The sequence below is a fragment of the Carcharodon carcharias genome, chromosome 3 (genome assembly GCF_017639515.1).
Source record: "Carcharodon carcharias isolate sCarCar2 chromosome 3, sCarCar2.pri, whole genome shotgun sequence".
NCBI lineage: Eukaryota > Metazoa > Chordata > Chondrichthyes > Lamniformes > Lamnidae > Carcharodon > Carcharodon carcharias.
In genome coordinates, this window is record NC_054469.1 from 213,956,003 (window position 1) to 213,974,374 (window position 18,372).

Sequence of the window (18,372 nt, forward strand, 5' to 3'; positions counted from 1 at the left end):
CAGCCAGAGGAGGGAGCTTCCCTGCTCTGTTGCAGGAGTAACAGAGAAACATTACATTGAGTGGGACCAAGCCCAATGCACTTACAAACAGGACGTGGTTAGGCATGGGTCGTGGCCAGGACACGCAATGTGAAATTTGAAAGAAAATATTATCTCCACACCTGTATGAAAGTGGATACAATAGTGTGGCCTTTTGGGAAGGGCACTGGCTGTCCTTTGGACCCAGCAGTCATTGCTGCATTTTACAAGCTCCTCCCCTCTGTTAAGTGCCTAACATTAACTTTGCCTGGTTTATTTTTAAAAAACTGATTTAACGCTGCTGCATGAAAGCATACTGGCAAATAGACCAGGAATGGCAGCCCGTGTTGTTTTGACTCCTCTTTTATGTGTTACTATTTATAAGTGGTTACTGACTGACGTGACCAAAAAGGTTTCTTTGTTTTGCTTAAAAATTAATCATTGCTATGGAGCCAGGAGCAGTGGTTCTTGTCTGACTCCACATTCTCCCATTAGCCCCTTTCCGTTGTCGCTCTGCCCCACTTTCTTGGGAAGAAATGTGTCTCTTTGATTTGGGGGAGGTGATGGCATAGTGGCATTGTCACTGGACTAGTAATCTGGGGACCCGGGTTTGAATCCCACCACAGCAGATGGGTGAATTTGAATTCAATAAAAATCCGGAATGAAAAGCCTAACAATGACCATGAAACCATTGTTGATAGTTGTAAAAACCCATCTGGTTCATTAATGTCCTTTGGGGAAGGAAATCTGCTGTCCTTTCCTGGCCTGGCAGGAGTTACATGTAACTCCATCCACACCAATGTGGTTGACTCTTAATTACCCCTGAATGAGGCAACTAGGGATGGGTAATAAATGCTGGCCTGGCCAATGACACCCACATCCCATAAGCAAATCTTTTTTAAAAAGGGTGTATTAATGAGGCTCAAGGTCCACTTTGGCTCCCCCAGTCGTCACCTTCATCTTCAAGACCAGGCACTTTTTCATGAACTCGACTTCAGGAACACGGAGTTCCAGAGCCTATGAACTTGGCTCATGCATACTTTCATAGTTAGTACTCGGACTCTTAAAATTTAACAGCCAATGATGCCAAGAATGGCAACAGGAATTCTGTGGAAATGATTAATCAGGAAACTGTCAACCTTCTCTTCGGATTTTTCATTGCTGTAAATTCCAATGTTATCATTTGCATTTCACAAACTGCTGAAATATTCCAACATCTTACATTCCAGGCAGTGCTGTAGGAAGAGTTTATTCCTTAAAATTGAAATCCGTAGAACCTGGATACTTGTTTAAAAACATTTTTTAAAGCATTAAAACAACGAAATGAACATTAACACGAATTGAAAATTGTTTAATCGTTATAATCCATTTTGAGTGCATCAGCCAAAGAGATATAATTGTGTGAATCAATTCTTATCTACAATATAAAACACTTTTTTTTTAAATAAAAAGCTGAAACATTTCAAATAACCACGAGCATACTTTGACCTGAAAATCAACGAGTAAATCACAAGGAGAGATAATCCTAGTTTGTGTAATATTCTCTGGAATTCAGATGATTGAGGGATGATTTGAGCCAAATATTCCAGATATTAAGTGGGGCAGCTGGGATAGATAGAGAGAAACTATTTCCGCTGGTTGGGGAGTCTAGGACTAGGGGCCATGGTCTAAAAATTAGAGCTAGACATTTCAGGAATGAAGTTAGGAAACACTTCTATGCACAAAGGGTGGTAGAAGTTTGGAACTATCTTCAGCTATTGATGCAAGATCAATTATTGAATTTAAAATTGAGATGGATTGACTTTTGTTAAGCAAAGATATTAAGGGATATGCGGCAAAGGTGAGTATATGGAGTGAGGTCACAGATCAGCCACAATCTCATTAAATGGCGGCAGAATAGGCTCAGGGCCGGGGGGGGGGGGGTGGAGTGGGGTGGTGGTGCTGAATGGCTCACTTACATACCTTTGTGCTGTTCAGAATGATTAGGCTTAAGGCAAGCAAACAAAAATTAAGAAAACACAGTTGATGATCGTGTCCAGTGAACAGACAACTTTGAGGGTAATTTTAACTTAACCCACGAGGTGGGAAAGTACCATGATCAGATCGACTGCCCGATGTTACTTTCCCAGTGGTTCCAAAGCTGGAAGTGTGATTCCGCTGTCTGGACCGGTGTGGCGATGCTTCACAGATGCTCCAGCCTTTTTGGGAGCCCATTCAAAATGCTCCTGCAACATGGGATTGATGCTGTATGAGCAGGTCCAACACTGAAAATGGCACAGGGTTCTATTGTTACCATGACTTAGGGTTTTTGCTGCTTGTGATGATTCTGAGCAAAATGACGGCCGGTGAGAACAGAGTGGGCAATGCAGCACCCAGATTTTAGGATCGGAGCAGCCCTATTTCTGCTGCACAGACGTTCAGTATCAATTAACTGAATAATAGCTAATTCGAACGAATGGTGTTTATTACATGGTAGAAAAGTATCTTCACAATAACACAACGGAGGATAAATGCAAATTGGTTTCTACGCACATGGAATTCTTTAGAGATGAAAAGCTAGGTTGTCAAAGGGATTCTCTAGTCTTTGCCTGTGTCTCCTGAATTTAGATATGATGAGATGATAAAGAGCAATAAGTGGAATAAATATAGAGAGTAGTATGGCCAGGAGCACACACATGACTACCAGCCAACTTGTATACTCCTTCTCTTCTTTCTTAGGGAACTCTACCTGTTGGTTTAAAATAAATCTTTAGAAATATTTCATTTTGAAGCTCCTTTATTTTGGGTGAAAATGTACTTAATTAACGTTGTTTCCAGAAACACCAGCAGGCTGTTTGGCCTATCATAGCAATTCCTTTTCTTAGCCGTGGCAATTTGTTTTCAGCCCAGTGCCCTGCTCTTTCTCCATATCCCTCAATACTTACGCTCTGCAAGTACCTACCTCCGTTTTAAGCCTCAGTTGTTTGCATCTATGGCTTACTTTGTGAGTTCCCATTACTGAATCTCAAGAATGGTTACAACACAGAAGGAGGCCATTCAACCCCTCACGTTCGAGCTACCTCTCTGTAAGAACAACTCACCTAGTCCCACTCCCCACCTTTTCCGTGTAACCTTGCAATTTTTTTTCTATTTTTTGTGTGAAGAACTTTTTTTTTGCTTCAGGATTTTTTTCGCTTGCTAAGTTCAAATTCTAACATTATGTTCCCTAGCTTCTGCAATCCCGTGAAGAATTGATCACCTTCTACACTGCCGGTTACCTCCGTTATTTTAAGTACCACAATCAGCCTTCTCAGGTCAAGGGAATTAAACAAAAATTCATCATAGCTATATGCTTTCTTCCCAGACATCAGCCTGGTGAACCAAAGCTGTACCTCCTTCCAAAGCCAGGAATCTTCCTTAAATGATCACTAAAGTGATGTTCTGAAAGAAATCTGATCAGCACTCCATGGGTATCATCTTCCCGCTGCTGTGTTCTTGCCTCCGAGCGACCTTGATCAGATCAGCACTCCACTTGATTAGGGTCAATTAAGGACCCGCTTAGGACAATAGTGCAAGTACTGCCAGGATTCTTCCAACATCAGACCCCCAGTCCCACCCCCAACTGAGTCACCAGCAACTAGGAGATGGCTTCCCGGGGACAGGCCATTACGCTACATGAATGCAAATTACAGAGCCTGGGTTTCCCCTCAACACTGATGACGCTAATAGCTGGATTATAACTCTTAGGCAGGCTTCTGAGGGCACCTCCATTTTGAGCACTCCCCTTTCTGACTCAGCAGTGCCAATCTCACCCATGTTGGCGTGACCAGTGCTGTGGGTACTCTGATAAAGCCTCCCACCTCGGGAACCTGCCTGTTGTCCATAACTGGGCAGTTGAACCCGTCGGCAGCCCCTCCTAATTGACCACCTCCCAGAAGCTTTCCCCCGTCTGTGCGCCTCTGACCCACGCAGGGTCGGGATGTAGCAAATTGCCCTGACTTCCGAAATTTTTCAGAAGATTCTATCCCGTTACTGAAGCAGTATTTACTTGATTTTTATTCCATGTCCTGTGATGACACTTGTTGATTTAGCGAGCTGGCTTTTCCTAACACAAGTACTTGGACCCTTAATCCTTTTGAACATCTCTCTGCCACCCTCCACTCCTCCCCATGTCCCACCATTGGTGGCAGAACCTTCGATCACCTCACCATTACTTGTTGTAACTCCAAACCTAAACCCACCTCACTGCTTCAATCACTGATTTTAAAAACCATCTTTTTAATTATGTTTTGATCACCTCAATTAACATTTCTTCAATGGTTCAGCATCTAGTTGCCCTTGAAAAGGTGGTGGTGAGCTGCCTTCTTGAACCGCTGCAGTCCACGTGGTGTGGGTACACCCACAGCGCTGTTAGGAAGGGAGTTCCAGGATTTTGACCCAGCAACAGGGAGGGAACGGCGATATATTTCCAAGTCAGGATGGTGAGTGGCTTGGGAGGGAATCTCCTTGGAAGGCGGTGGTATCCCCATCTATCTGAAGGACAAGGCAGCAGACACATGGGAACATAACCACCTGGAAGTTCCTCTCCAAGCCACTCACCATCCTGACTTGGAAATATATTCCTGTTCCTTCAATGTCGCTGGGTCAAAATTTTGGAACTCCCTCCCTAACAGCGCTGAGGGTGTACCTACACCACATGGACTGCAAAGGCTCAAGAAGGCAGCTCACCACCACCTTCTCAAGGGCAATTAGGGATGGGGAAATAAATGATGGCCTAGCCAGAGACGCCTACATCCTGTAAATGAATTTTAAAAAACCCTATCCACTTAATTTTGTGAATCCTCTAAAATGCTGTTGGAAATTTGCTACATTGTCAGTCATTATTATGCATTATTTTCACACAGTGGGTTGATATGATCCAGAATGCCCTGCCAGAATGGTACTGGAAGTTGACTGAACAACAACATATAGATTCAACAGTAACTTTGACAAGGGAATGGAATCCATACTTGAGAAGGAAAATGGCACACCTGTGAGGAAAGAGCAAGGCAGAAGGATTCATTGGATAGTTCTTTCAAAGAGCCAGCACAGTTATGAGGGCAGATTGGCCTCCTGTGTTTTAAAATTCTCCAACTGTGATGACTTTGAACAAAGGAGTCTATGTACATACAGATCCAGGAGGCTGATAAGAAGAATAAGTCATATCAATGGAAAATTTTAAGCTTGGCTATTGATCTAGAGTGACCAAAAGGTGTAACTGGCGATATTAGGTAGGAGGTTGCAGAGATAAGCTGGGTCAGGGATGTGGAGGGATTTGAAGATGAGAATATGGATATGGGTTTTAAATTTGATGTGTTGGGGAATAGAGAGTATGATGGGTGGGAGTGGGGCTGCTCACTATTGGTTCATATAATGAAGAGTGAGAGACCAGGAAGGAAGAGACTGGAGAAATGATGTCCAGACTATAGGATGGACAAGGGGGTTGAGATAGGGTGGAGGCACACAGTTTAATGGAAGACCTAGTGGTGTATATAATGTCTGGTTTGAATCCAAACTCTTGTTCAAATAAGATGTCACAATTTTGCACGTTCTTGTTCAATTTGAACTGGTTTAGCCGTTTGAGCAAATGTCTGTGGGAGTTTATGGTGGAGTTCAAAAACTACAATGCTGGTCTTCCTGATGCTGAAGATGAGGTCATTTTGACTTATCCGTGATTTGGCATCGGACATGAAGTCTGACAGAATAGAAATAGTATTCAAGTTAAGGGTACAGAGGGAACTGAGTCTCAGCTTACAATCAGCAGCTGATCTCCACAGCCATGTCAAGCAAAGAATGGAAGAGACTAAGCATAATCCTGTGGTATACTGGAGGTGTCTGTTTGAGAGTGGGAAACAAAACCATAGCTGGGAACGTCTTACCTGTGTTGAACAGGTAGAAGTGGGGCTTCATGAGGACAGTTCCGCTGAAGACAGTTCCACTGATGGCAGTACAGCAGAGGAAAAAATGATGGAGGAAGGTGGTGAGGTACCTCATTGTGGCCAGACACAGAGGGCGCTGTTCATGACATTGACCAGGGCAGGCTCAGTGCTGGGAGAAGGTGGGAGGCAGACAGTAAGGTTTCAAATGGGAGACTTGGACATGGAGCCAGGACACCAATGACACATTGATCTTAGGGAGATTAAAGGTGAGCTAGTAGTTGAAGATGAAGGACTTTTGTTTTGACGAGGACGATGTTAATTAGAGTTTTGCAAAGAGAAAGGTTGGTAATTGAACATTTAACAATATGGGCTTGTACAGGTGCTGGATAAGATAGTCAAATGGCTGGGAGTTTGGTGGGAAGGCATTTGAAGAAGCAGGAAGTGTTTCTGGTGTAGGAAATGAGCCTTGAGAATGGACAAAAACCTGCAGAGTGATAAAGGATTGGAACTAATGTGACAGCTAGAGGGAAACTCTCAACCTTAGAGAAAAAGATCCATAAGTTCCTCCCAGGCGCAACTAGCAACAACACCCTGAATCAGGATTGCAAGAATGTACATTAGACAATTTGAAGACTGAAATAAAAACAGAAAATGCTGAAAAAACTCAGCGGGTCTGCCAGCAACTGTGGAGAGAGAAACAGGGTTAACGCTTCAAGTTCATATGACTCTTCTTCAGACCTGGCTCCCATCCAAGCCACTCAACATCCTGACTTGGAAACATATCGCCATTCCTTCACTGTCACTGGGTCAAAATCCCTCCCTAGTAGCGCTGTGGGCGTACCTACACCACATGGACTGCAGCAATTCAAGAAGGCAGCTCACCACCACCTTCTCAAGGGCAATTAGGGATGGGCAATAAATGCTGGCCCAGCCAGCGAAGCCCACATCCCATGAATGAATTTTTAAAAAAAGGTGACTCTGGCTCCCAGTATTACCCCAACACAAATTCCACAGGCTTTTTGTGTTTGCTGCAACCAGTTGCCACTACACCACCATTGGTTTGAATACTGGAAGATATTTGTTTATGGAAATAATAGTAAAACTTCATATGAACTAATTAAAAGAAGTACTCATGAAAGGTTAAGGAATAGCACAGCAGGTATTTCAATATGAAAGGTACTTACATAGTTGGGGTTCCAGGCTTCAAATGACAAATGATGCTGAACTTCAATAGCAACAAAGGCCACAAAGATTGAAAACAACAGTACAGGGCTGATAAATTTCCAGGTCACGTACCAGTAAAGGTTAGGCCGTCTACCGGTCATAAATTCCAAATCATCACAGAATCTGAGAGGAAGAAAATTAAACTTTTCGGATGCGTTGGGTAGAAGTTCAAATTAAAACTCAATTATTAACATATATCAACAAATTCAGATTCAAACTAAATTGGCCTTTTCAGTCTTCATTTCACTAAAGTATGTTATGCAGTTGATGACAATTAACAGTGGTAGGATGCTTGTTTGAATCCGCAGTTCCCTACCTAGTAAGAAATAATCTAAACCACCAGCAATGCGTGATTTGCTTTCAGGAGAGAAAGGGAAAAGAACATAAGAGGGCTTTTACATTTAGGGACCAACATTTTAATCTGCAATAAAATAAATATGCCTGGAGACCCTGGATAAATCCCACTGTGTTGCCATTTACTTTGTGCGACGCATCCTCATTTTCTGAGGGAGATAAGGGTCAAAATCCCGGAACTGCTGATTGCAATCTTCCAATCCTCCTTGGATACAGGAGCGTGGCCAAAGCATTGTAAAATTGCAAATGTTACACCCTTGTTAAAAAAAAATTTATAAAGAGGAGGATATAGCTGGTAATTACAGGCCAGTCAGTTCAATGTCAGTGGTCAGGAAGCTTTTAGAGATAATAGCCCCAGAGAAAATTATCAGCCAGCTGAACAAGCATGGACTAATAAAGGAGAACCAGCATGGATTAGTTAAGGGGAAATTGTGTTTGACTAATTTGATTGTGCTTTTTGATGAGGTAATAGGGTGGATGAGTTGATGTGGGCGGTGCAGTTGATGTGTATATCGATTTTCAAAAGGTGTTCGATAAAGAAAATATCAAATATTTGGCTTGTTAGCAAAATTGAGGTCAATGGAATAAAAGGGACAATAGCAGCATCAATACAAAATTGGCTAAGGATTAGGAAACAGAGTTGTGGAGAATGTCTGTTTAACAACTGGCTGAACCATACAGCCTGATCCCCTTGAGGTTCATTATTAGGACCACTGCTGTTTTTGATACACATTAAATGAGTTGGACTTGGGAGTAGAGCGCATCAGTGTGAAGTTTGGAGATGACATGCAACTTGAAAGTGTAGTGACCACTGAGGAAGACAGTAATAGACTATACGAGGACATAGACTGGCTGGTTAAATGGGTGGGCATGTGGCAGAGGAAATTCAATGCTGAAACGTATGAGAATATATGTGTTGGTAGGATGAATGAAGGAGACAATACAATCTAAATGGTGCAATATTAAAGGGGCTGCAAGAACAGAGAGACCGGGTGTGTTTGTTCACAAATCTTTGAAGGCGGCAGGACAGGTTAACAAAGCAGTTAATAAAACCTATGGGATCTTGGGTTTTATAAATCAAGGCAGGGAGAGTACAAAAGCCAGGAGGCTATGTTAGACCTTTATAAAACACTCATTCAGCCCCAGCTGGGGCATTTTGTCCAATTCTGGGCACCACACTTTGGGAAGGATGTGAAAGCTTCGGAGAACGTATTTGCTGGAATGGCTCCAATGATGAGCGATGACAGTTACGTTGATAGGCTAGAGAAGCTGGGGTTTTTCTTAGAGCAGAAAAGGCTAAGAGGAGTGAACACATCTATCAATTAAGGTTAGATAGACTAAATGAAGAGAACCTGTTTCAAATGGCTGAAGGATAAATTACCAGAGGGGACAGATTTAAGTTGAACGCTGAAAAAACAGGAGACGGCATGAAGCAGAACTATTTCATGTACAAGTAACTAGGTTTTTTAATGCAGTGCCTGAGAGGGTGGTGAATACAGGTTCAATAGTAACTTTCAAACTGGAATTGGTAAATATTTGAAGGAGAAAATGCTGCAGGGGTGTGGGGGAAGAGCAAGGGGTGGGACTAGCTGGATTGTTCTTCAAAAAAAGGCAGCACAGACTTTTGATGGGCTGAATGGCCTCCTTTGGTGCTGCACTATTTTATGATTCCAAAATTGGATGGAGCAACTATAAAAGGAAGTGAAAGACTTCTTGCTGCAGACTTTAACCAGGCCCTGTTCTGCCTGGATAAGTGTTTCACTTCTGAGCCAGGGCTTTCATGAGGATCTACATGTGAGATGTTAAATTTTCCTCCTCTTTCAGTTGAGCTCTTTCAATCGTTCCTTTAGATCACCAGTGTTCATGGCTTTCAGAAGATGAGTTCAGACATAGCACTTTTCCTTGATAGAAGTGTCAAAGAAATGTAGGGTAAGTTACAGTGGGACATTCCTAATTACCTGCTCATCGATGCATCAAAGGCAATCTGGAGCTAATAAGGTTTAAGCAACTAATGGCAAAATAATAGTATTGCGACATTTATTCGAGTAAAAAAAGTTTAAGAGGAATAGAATGAAATAGATATTTACAATAAAGAAATAAAGATCATGATTCGGAAACACCATTCAGTAGAACTGCCCTTAGACAGCGTCTTCCAAACCCGTGACCTGTACCCCCACCCAGATTAGGACAAGGGCAGCAGACGCATAGGAACACCACCACCTGCAAGTTCTCCTCTAAGCCACACAACATCCTGACTTGGAAATATATCGCCGTTCCTTCATTGTCGCTGGGTCAAAATCCTGGAACTCCCTCCCTAACAGCACTGTGGATGTACCTACACCACAGGGACTGCAGCGGTTCAAGAAGGCAGCTCACCACCACCTTCTCAAGGGCAACTAGGGATGGGCAATAAATGCCAGTCCCCATCCTGTGAATGAATAAAAAAAGTTATCCTAGAGTTTGCTACTTACTTATTAATCCCATATACATAAATAACCCCAATCAGCTCGAAGAAAGCAATGATCAGAAGAGGCAAAGAAATTCCATATTTGTCAAAAATTGACAGCCAGTAACTCCCGGATGCTGTAGTGAAAATAAGTGCTCCGATAAAGGACAGCAGACATATCATAGCTAAAAAAAAGATAAAAACAAGTCGATTAGAACATACATTGGCAAAACACGTTTCTTATTAATGCACCTAGAGTAGCATAACAACCTAAACCATAAGAAATAGTATGGGCTGAACTTCTGTGGACGTTTCTCGATGGTGGTGACCTCAGTGGAAGAGCCAAGGAAACCCAGGCCATGTGGCATAAATGGTTTTCCGACCATTGATCAGGGGAAGGAAATTCTGTGGAAATTCACCTCTAAAGAATCATTGTGGCTGAGTTTTAACTTTGTAGAGCAGGGCTGCCTCACCTCCCTGAAGCTGGGTAAGAGCAACATTGGGTGTAGTCAGGATTGTGAAAATAGTGCTCTGATTATGTAGTGAACAGGATTGCAATTTTACTGATAAAATTTAAGGGGGTAGAAGTTGTTTTTCACGTCAAACTGAAGGCCCAAGATCAGCCTGAAACTGGACCTCAGGCCTCAGGCATCATTAACATTATTTGCGTGAGCTGCTGGCACCTTGTCACACCTCCACAGATTGTTTGTGCCTTTGAAGGCAATGAAAGCCAAGCCCTTTTCCCTCACCAGCAGTGGCCTGAAGCTAAATCTTCAGAGACGTTACATAATGGTGAAAGGGGCTAGATCAGGTGGGGAGGGAGACCACATGGATGTTTATTTCATGACCATTAGTCCATGAAGGCAATCTAAATCTCCCAGTTTGAGCCAGTGCTTCTAAGTCACATGCTCGGATGTGCAAAACTGCACCAGGCTGGACGAACGTCTCCCCCCCTCCAGCTTTCAGGAGGAGAGATGGATGGGATTTGCGAATCCGAATGTGGAGTGCGGCATTTTGAGTTTGAGCTGGCTCTGACACATTTTACTGCAAGTGGTAATTGGGAGTAATTGAGGGAGGAAACATCAAACGTAAGATTAAGCTCAAGACCTCAGGAAATGCAGATGCTGGGCATAGTAACAGTAGCAGCATTTCAGCTCTGTCGTAACTCTGAAGACTGTTAAGCATCATACAGGGTCACAGGAAGATACTGAAGGATAGATTTGCACTGATGCTCTGGTTATGGCAGAGTTGCTAAATGCTCTGAGCCCTTTGCCTGTTTCTTCAAAAGCGTCAGAGATAACGCCCATGGACTGGAATCATGCTCATGTTGTTTCTTTATTCAGTAAAGAGGTCAAATCAAAACCAAAGAACAACAGCCCCATCAGTCTGCTGCCCATCATTGGGAAAATGTTTGAATGGATCCTGAGGAGGTATTTTATGATCACTGGAATGGACCTGTAGAAATACACAAAATGGATCCCTGAGTTTCATGAGCAATAGACACGTTGTAGTTAAAGCTCAATAAACCAAAGGAAATTATTCTGTCATTACACAGGCCACTGGTTAGACCACATCTGGAATACTATGCCCAGTTTTGGACCCTGCATATGGTAGAGGATTTGGAAGCCTTGGAAAAGGTTCAGAGGAGAACACTGAGAATGATTCCTAGCTTAAAGAGCCTTAGGTGGAGGTGACCTGATAGAGATCTATATAATATTGAAAGGAGAGGAGTTCATACTTATTGATAGGTTATTCCAGTTTAACAGGTTGGGGAAGACCAGAGTAGGAATCAACTGCATCACAAGTGTCTCTTCACAGAATAGTAAGCCTCTGGAATGTCTAAAAAAGTGTCTTAAAGAAGGGTCAGTACTTGACTAGGGTGGTTTTACAAGTAACGCTGTCCATGTGATTTCCGGTCTGGTTAGACTGTCATAGAGAGTCCAAGAGGAATTTTCCAGGTACTTTTTCCCTTATTGGCCCATTTTCCCCCTCTCACAGGAGATTGAGGAGTGCTGAGAGGTCTCTGGTAATGATGCTTGAGCCATCCTGAGCGTGAGGCAGCCTTGAATGTCCTCCTCCAAAGGATCAGTAGGCAGACTGAGATGAAGCCTGATGTGATTCACTATGGATTGTAGGGATTTCCTCAATGATTCTCTGACTAACAGCATGAAACTGTTCCACTGTTGGGAAAGAGAAACTACACTGGGAAAATCCCTCTTAATCAGCCCCTTAAGGGCTTCCATTGGTCTTCTGCTGCTGTTGGTTGGGGGTTTGCCAGTGCACTCAACCTGCCCCTGGGAAATGCGGGAGGAGACGGGAACACCTCAGGATATCTGTCCGTCAGCAATTTTCTAATTTTCCCACCCCCAAACATGCCTCAATTTTATTATTATTATTTACCTTTGGCCTGAGCATTCTGTGTTTTTTTTTTAGAAATATCCTGAACAATAACATGTTCTTTATCAATGTTTACCTGGGAAATGCTTTTCCCTGACAATACAGTGGAAAGGTTCTTAACTCTGCCATTATCAGGAGAAGATTTGCAGTATGGTCACATAGCACAGTTTTGAAAGTGACATGTATTTTGAACAGCGGGTTTAAAAGCCCATTGGATGTCAATGGTGGAGGTGCGGCTTAAAATTGCAAATGCCCCACAGAATTGGCTACTGGAATGACTTTACCCAATGGCAGAGGCAAGCTTTCCTGTTGTATCACAATGACATTCAGTGACTTGTGCAATGAGAGTGCTCATTTACCTGTAATAATTTCTTTAGGAACATATTTTGGAAACACCTTAAGGTCTAGCAGCGGAGTAAGAATTGCCTCCATGTTGCCAAACATGGTTGACAAGCCCAGATTGAACAGCATGAAGAAGAACAAGATGGCCCATAGCTGAGAAACAGGCATTCGAGCAATCCCTTCAGTCAAAGCTATGAAGGCAAGGCCAGTACCTGACATGCTCTGAACAGGAGAAAGAAAAAAAAGGAAAATTACCCAACATTTTTTATTTAACTGAGCAAATCAATAAGGAAGATGGTTAACGTAAGTTTTGGTTGTTCCTTTTTTTAAAAAAAAAGTCTTTCATGGGCTGTGGGTGTCGCTGGCAAGGCCAGCATTTGTTACTGATCCCTAATTGCCCTTGAGCTGAGTAGCTTGCTCGGCCATTTCAAAGGGCAGTTAAAAGTCAACCACATGGCTGTGGGTCTGGAGTCACGTGTAGGCCAGACCAGGTAAGGAAGGAAGATTTCCTTCCCTAAAGGACATTAGTGAACCAGATGTTTTTTTTACAACAATCAATGATAGCTTCATGGTCACCACTACTTTGTATCCCAGATTTATTAATTGAAATTAAATTCTACCATTGCCATTCAAACCCATGTCCCCAGAGCAATAGCCTAGCCTTCTGGATTGTTAGTCCAATGACATTCTTCCTTGCTCTAATGCATGTAATGTTCCAACTTTGAAAGGATTGTCATAAACTGCTTTAATTCTAATGAACAAAAACCAGGAGTTTTCTTTGTATTTGTATTTCTTCATAGCAGACAGCATCCTTATGAGTCTGCATTGTATCCATCAATATTGTTCTGATAGCATGGAGCTCAATGTTGTACTGCATTCTAACTAATGTTTTATTAAGGTTACATAATGGGGAAGAATAGGTTTGACCTGTGGAATTTTGACCCCACAGTGCACAGCTTTTTTTTCACTAGGTTCCCTGTCCAAAGTCACCCTGATTAATAAGCTTGGCTTCCTTTGCTGTGGAGGTTGCCATGGCTGCAACAGCAGATAAAGAAGGTAAGATAAGGAGTGTGGGGGTGAGGGGTTGCAGATCTTGGAGGGAGGGTCTGATCCCTCACCCTGGTGGGTAAGGATGTCCGATCCCCAGTTCCAGGAGGGGGTCTCTGGCCCCCAATTCAAGGGGGCTGGTGTTTGATCCCGGGCAGGGGTTCAGGGGGTCTTTGGATGAGGCGTTTGATTTCAGGGGAGGAGGTAGCCTGGTAAGCCAGCGGGAAGCGCTTCTGCTCCTCCTGGCCCTCAAACGGTGCGTCAGGAACCCGTAACCTTCTCCCCAAAGCTGTCCTCGCCTCCCTTGAGTTGCCAGGTTTCCTGAGGCCCGGCAAACCTGCTGCCTAGGGTTAAACCTGTAAAAACAATTAAAAATGAGTATCCCAGCCTTATTTGTAATATTTTAGGGCAGAATTTTAAATTAAAACTAAAATAATTTTCCGTGGACAGTGTTTTCATTATCCGCATTTTCAGGTGACTGATTATGAAGCAAGAACAGAAAATGCTAGAAAAACTCAGCAGGTCTAACAGCATCTGTGGAGAGAGAAACAGAGCTAACGTTTCAAGTCCGTATGACTCTTCAGAGCTCTGACTGTTTATGAAGCTTGGACACTTCTTTCCGGTTTCTGTGAACCTTTATTTTAGGTTGTTCAGGTTTTCGGCTCCCTGAGGCAGCTCCCTGCCTTCAGGGAGCTCTGTGCGAGCGCTTGCCCATTCCTGTGCTAACTTCAGCGCTCGCCCTCCTCCTGCCCCATCCCAGCGGCGCTGAGCCTTTCAGCGCACATTTCCCGCCGGTTGGCCGTTAATTGGCCGGCCAGCATGAAATCGTGGTCGGGGGTCCATTCTTCGGCTGCTCCTGGGTCGGCCGCTCGCACACGCCCTCCGAACTAAAAATCCTGCCCTAAATGTCCAACTTGCCTCCTGGGAGCAGTTGGGATGTATGTCTGTCTCAACGCCCATGTTAAAGCTGGGATTGGGCAGGTTGGAGGCAGGGTGAAGTTGAGTTTGAGCCTTTGTTTCACCTGACCCCAACACACCCATTTCTCCCCCATGGTTATAGTAATGTAACATAATTAAATAATTCCCGATAAAGGGAATTTGCTCACAGGAGCTCCCAAAATGTGAAGGGTCAAGTCCCAACTTCGCAGTTTGTCAGTCTTCAGTGCCGATGTCTATTGATCCAATACACATAGTCATCCAAGGCATGGTTAAAGCTGTTCACCCTGGCCAATTCACTGATGCAACACGGGACTGTAGCCCAGGGCCCGAATTTACATCCTCAAGACAGGAATCGCAGTTGGGCCATTTCCCAACATCACAATCCTGCCTCCTGCCCGGTGATGCCTGTTCACACTATTTCCGTGGCTGGGGGTGGGTGGGGTGGGAAAGAATTGGGGCCACTGCCCCTGGAAGTGGACCCGAGGTGAGAATGGAGATGAAAGGATGCTGAGGTTAAAAGGCCTGTCTCTGTTCCCTGGGATAACAGCCCAGTTCTCTACATGGGTATTAGGCACCCTCCCCCTCACACCCCCCACCTCCCACCATGCCCGTCCATATCCCCCACATCCCCATCAAACCCCCCATGCCTCCTCCATACATCCCATACACTCATTGAACATCCACTCTGGATATTGTTCATGATTCCTACAATAGCATTAGGAAGTCTTTGATATGCCTATTAAACAGTCAAAACAAAGAAACTGCTATTCAAAAATCTCTTCAAAAACTTAAATCCTAATAATTGTTCATAAAACTATCAAACAAACACAGCCATTCAAACTACACTGAAAAAATACTTCCTCCTCTTAAGTGGTTATTAAACTTTCAAAATAAACATTCAAAGGGATCCTGAAATAACTTTAGTTCTTAACTGTTCATAAAACTCAGTCAAAAAAAGCTCATGACCCCCTTGACAACTGTGTCATCAACCCCTGCAGCTTTGAAACCATTAGGGGTGTTTGGAGTTCAGCCAAGCATTCATAATGGAATTCCATTGCACAGCGGTGTCATAAAAACCTTCAGAGCTGAATACATTAAAATTTTTGATGTCTTTGAAAGGTCTCAGCCATTTATTCAAAATTTGAAGCAGAAGAACTGGTGGCCATCTGGTCCACTGCTTCAAAGGCTCAACAGATGGCTTAACTGTCAATCAAAAGATTAAATCGCAGGGGCAAGTTGACACTTCAAAATCTTAGTCTCAGTACACTTGAGTGCAGAAGAGTGTGTTATTCAATGGATAAAGTACTCTAATACATCTGAATACTTTCACAATGCTGATCAATTAAATGGTTGCTTACATTTTCTAAACTAAGCCCTAACATTAATCATTGCATTAAAACATGGTTAACTTATCAATCACCATTTTATTATGATATGTAAAGTTGCCAACAAATTTTGAATTGATGTGTCAAAAGGTTTCCAACTCCAGACTGGGCTTCTCCCATGGTTCATGATTCCTCTGAGGTGCCATGAACCATCTCCCTTTACAAAATGGGCCAGACTCCAGGAAAATAGCGAGGGGTCTAAAATCCCCACCCCTGTAATGGAGAAGGCAAGGGCAGGATTTCTGTGTGCCAGCTCACTACTCATATCCTTATCCTGAGACCATAAAAATCCCACATGATGGGAATGGGGCTGGTGGAGGGAGGGGGGTGCAGGAATCCCAGAATCGGGTCCTGCCTGCCATTTTTACTACCCATCCACCTCTGTTCTGACATGGACGATGGCATGAAAATCCAGCCCAGGATTCATTCCATTTGTCCCCAAGAAACCTAGTGAGACGATGCTCAATTGGGTAACTGGTACTTAACTGGACAAGGAATGGAAAACAGGTGTGGTTAGCAATGAACAGACAAACTCTTTAATGATGTTGGTTGAGGGATAAATAATGACCGGGTCACTAGAACTCCCTGCTCTTCTTCAACGAGGATTATGTGATATTTTATGTCTACCCGAAAGTGGATTGGCTACATCCAAGATACTGAACTGAATTATCAGCCTTGATTACATATTCAAGGTTATAAGAGTGGAGTTTGAACATATGACTTTCTTCAGAGGCAAGAGTGCTTTCACTGAGTCAAGGCTGACACCTCATCCTCCCCTATTCCACTCTGACATGAAAAAGTTAAATTAGTTAACCCTAATCTTGCTCCCAAATCCTTTGCCTCTCATTCTCTGCTTTCTCTATCTCACAGACTGCCTTGGTGAATCTCCAACTCCTGTTTTGAACACACATATCTTGGAAAGATTGGCACCATAACAGCATCTTCCTGTGTCTGTGTCAGAAATATTTCTAATATCAGCATAATGTTCATTTTACTGAGGTAAAATATACAGGGTAAAAGTCCTAGAGATACAGAGCAAGTAATGTTACAACCTAATTGATTGGTTATGATCATTTATGTCGCTTGACCTTTGCTCTTCTGGTTTATGGCATTGCCTGAATCTTTGACTAAGTTACAGTCTGATTTCCTTCTCCTTATTATTCATAATTCTATTTTAGAAAGAAAAGAAAGACTTGCATTTAAGAAGCACTTCTCACAAGGATTGAGACCTCTCAATGTGCTTTACAGCCACTATTGTAATGCAGGAAGCGCAGGAGCCAACTTGCGCACAACAAATATCATAAGACCATAAGACCATAAGACATAGGAGCAGAAATTAGGCCATTCGGCCCATCGAGTCTGCTCCGCCATTCAATCATGGCTGATAAGTTTCTCAACCCAATTCTCCTGCCTTCTCCCCGTAACCTTTGATCCCCTTACCAATCAAGAACCTTTCTATCTCGGTCTTAAATACACTCAATGACCTGGCCTCCACAGCCTTCTGTGGCAATGAATTCCATAGATTCACCACTCTCTGGCTAAAGAAGTTTCTCCTCATCTCTGTTCTAAAAGGTCTTCCTTTTACTCTGAGGCTGTGCCCTCGGGTCCTAGTCTCTCCTACTAATGGAAACATCTTCCCCATGTCCACTCTATCCAAGTCTTTCAGTATTCTGTAAGTTTCAATCAGATCCCCCCTCATCCTTCTAAACTCCATCGAGTATAGACCCAGAGTCCTCAAATGTTCCTCATATGTTAAGCCTTTCATTCCTGGGATCATTCTCGTGAACCTCCTCTGGACCCTCTCCAGGGCCAGCACATCCTTCCTGAGATACGGGGCCCAAAATTGCTCACAATATTCTAAATGTGGTCTGACCAGAGCCTTATAAAGCTTCAGCTGCACATCCCTGCTTTTATATTCTAGTCCTCTCGAAATAAATGCCAATATTGCCTTTGCCTTCCTAACTAACGACTCAGTCTGCAAGTTAACCTTAAGAGAATCCTGGACTAGAACTCCCAAGTCCCTTTGCACTCCAGATTTCTGAATTCTCTCCCCATTTAGAAAATAGTCTATGCCTCTATTCTTCCTACCAAAGTGCATGACCTCACACTCCCCCACGTTGTATTTCATCTGCTACTTCTTTGCCCATTCTCCTAACCTGTCCAAATCCTTCTGCAGCCTCCCCGCCTCCTCAATACTACCTGTCCCTCCACCTATCTTTGTATCATCTGCAAACTTAGCCAGGATGCCCTCAGTTCCTTCATCTAGATCATTAATGTATAAAGTGAAAAGTTGTTGTCCCAACACTGACCCCTGCGGAACTCC

General features: G+C 43.3%; 1 protein-coding gene across 1 annotated transcript in view; it reads right to left on the reverse strand.

Moving 5' to 3' along the window:
• Positions 1-2,551: 2,551 nt before the first annotated feature.
• Positions 2,552-18,372, reverse strand: part of LOC121276084 (sodium-dependent neutral amino acid transporter B(0)AT3-like) — a 51,699-nt gene continuing 35,878 nt past the window's right edge. The window contains exons 9-12 of the mRNA XM_041184022.1: positions 12,696-12,900; positions 9,965-10,124; positions 7,100-7,262; positions 2,552-2,746 (exon numbers count right to left, since the gene is read on the reverse strand). Of these exons, the coding sequence (XP_041039956.1) occupies positions 2,561-2,746; positions 7,100-7,262; positions 9,965-10,124; positions 12,696-12,900 (714 nt within the window). The 3' untranslated portion in view covers positions 2,552-2,560. The remainder of the gene's footprint in view (positions 2,747-7,099; positions 7,263-9,964; positions 10,125-12,695; positions 12,901-18,372) is intronic.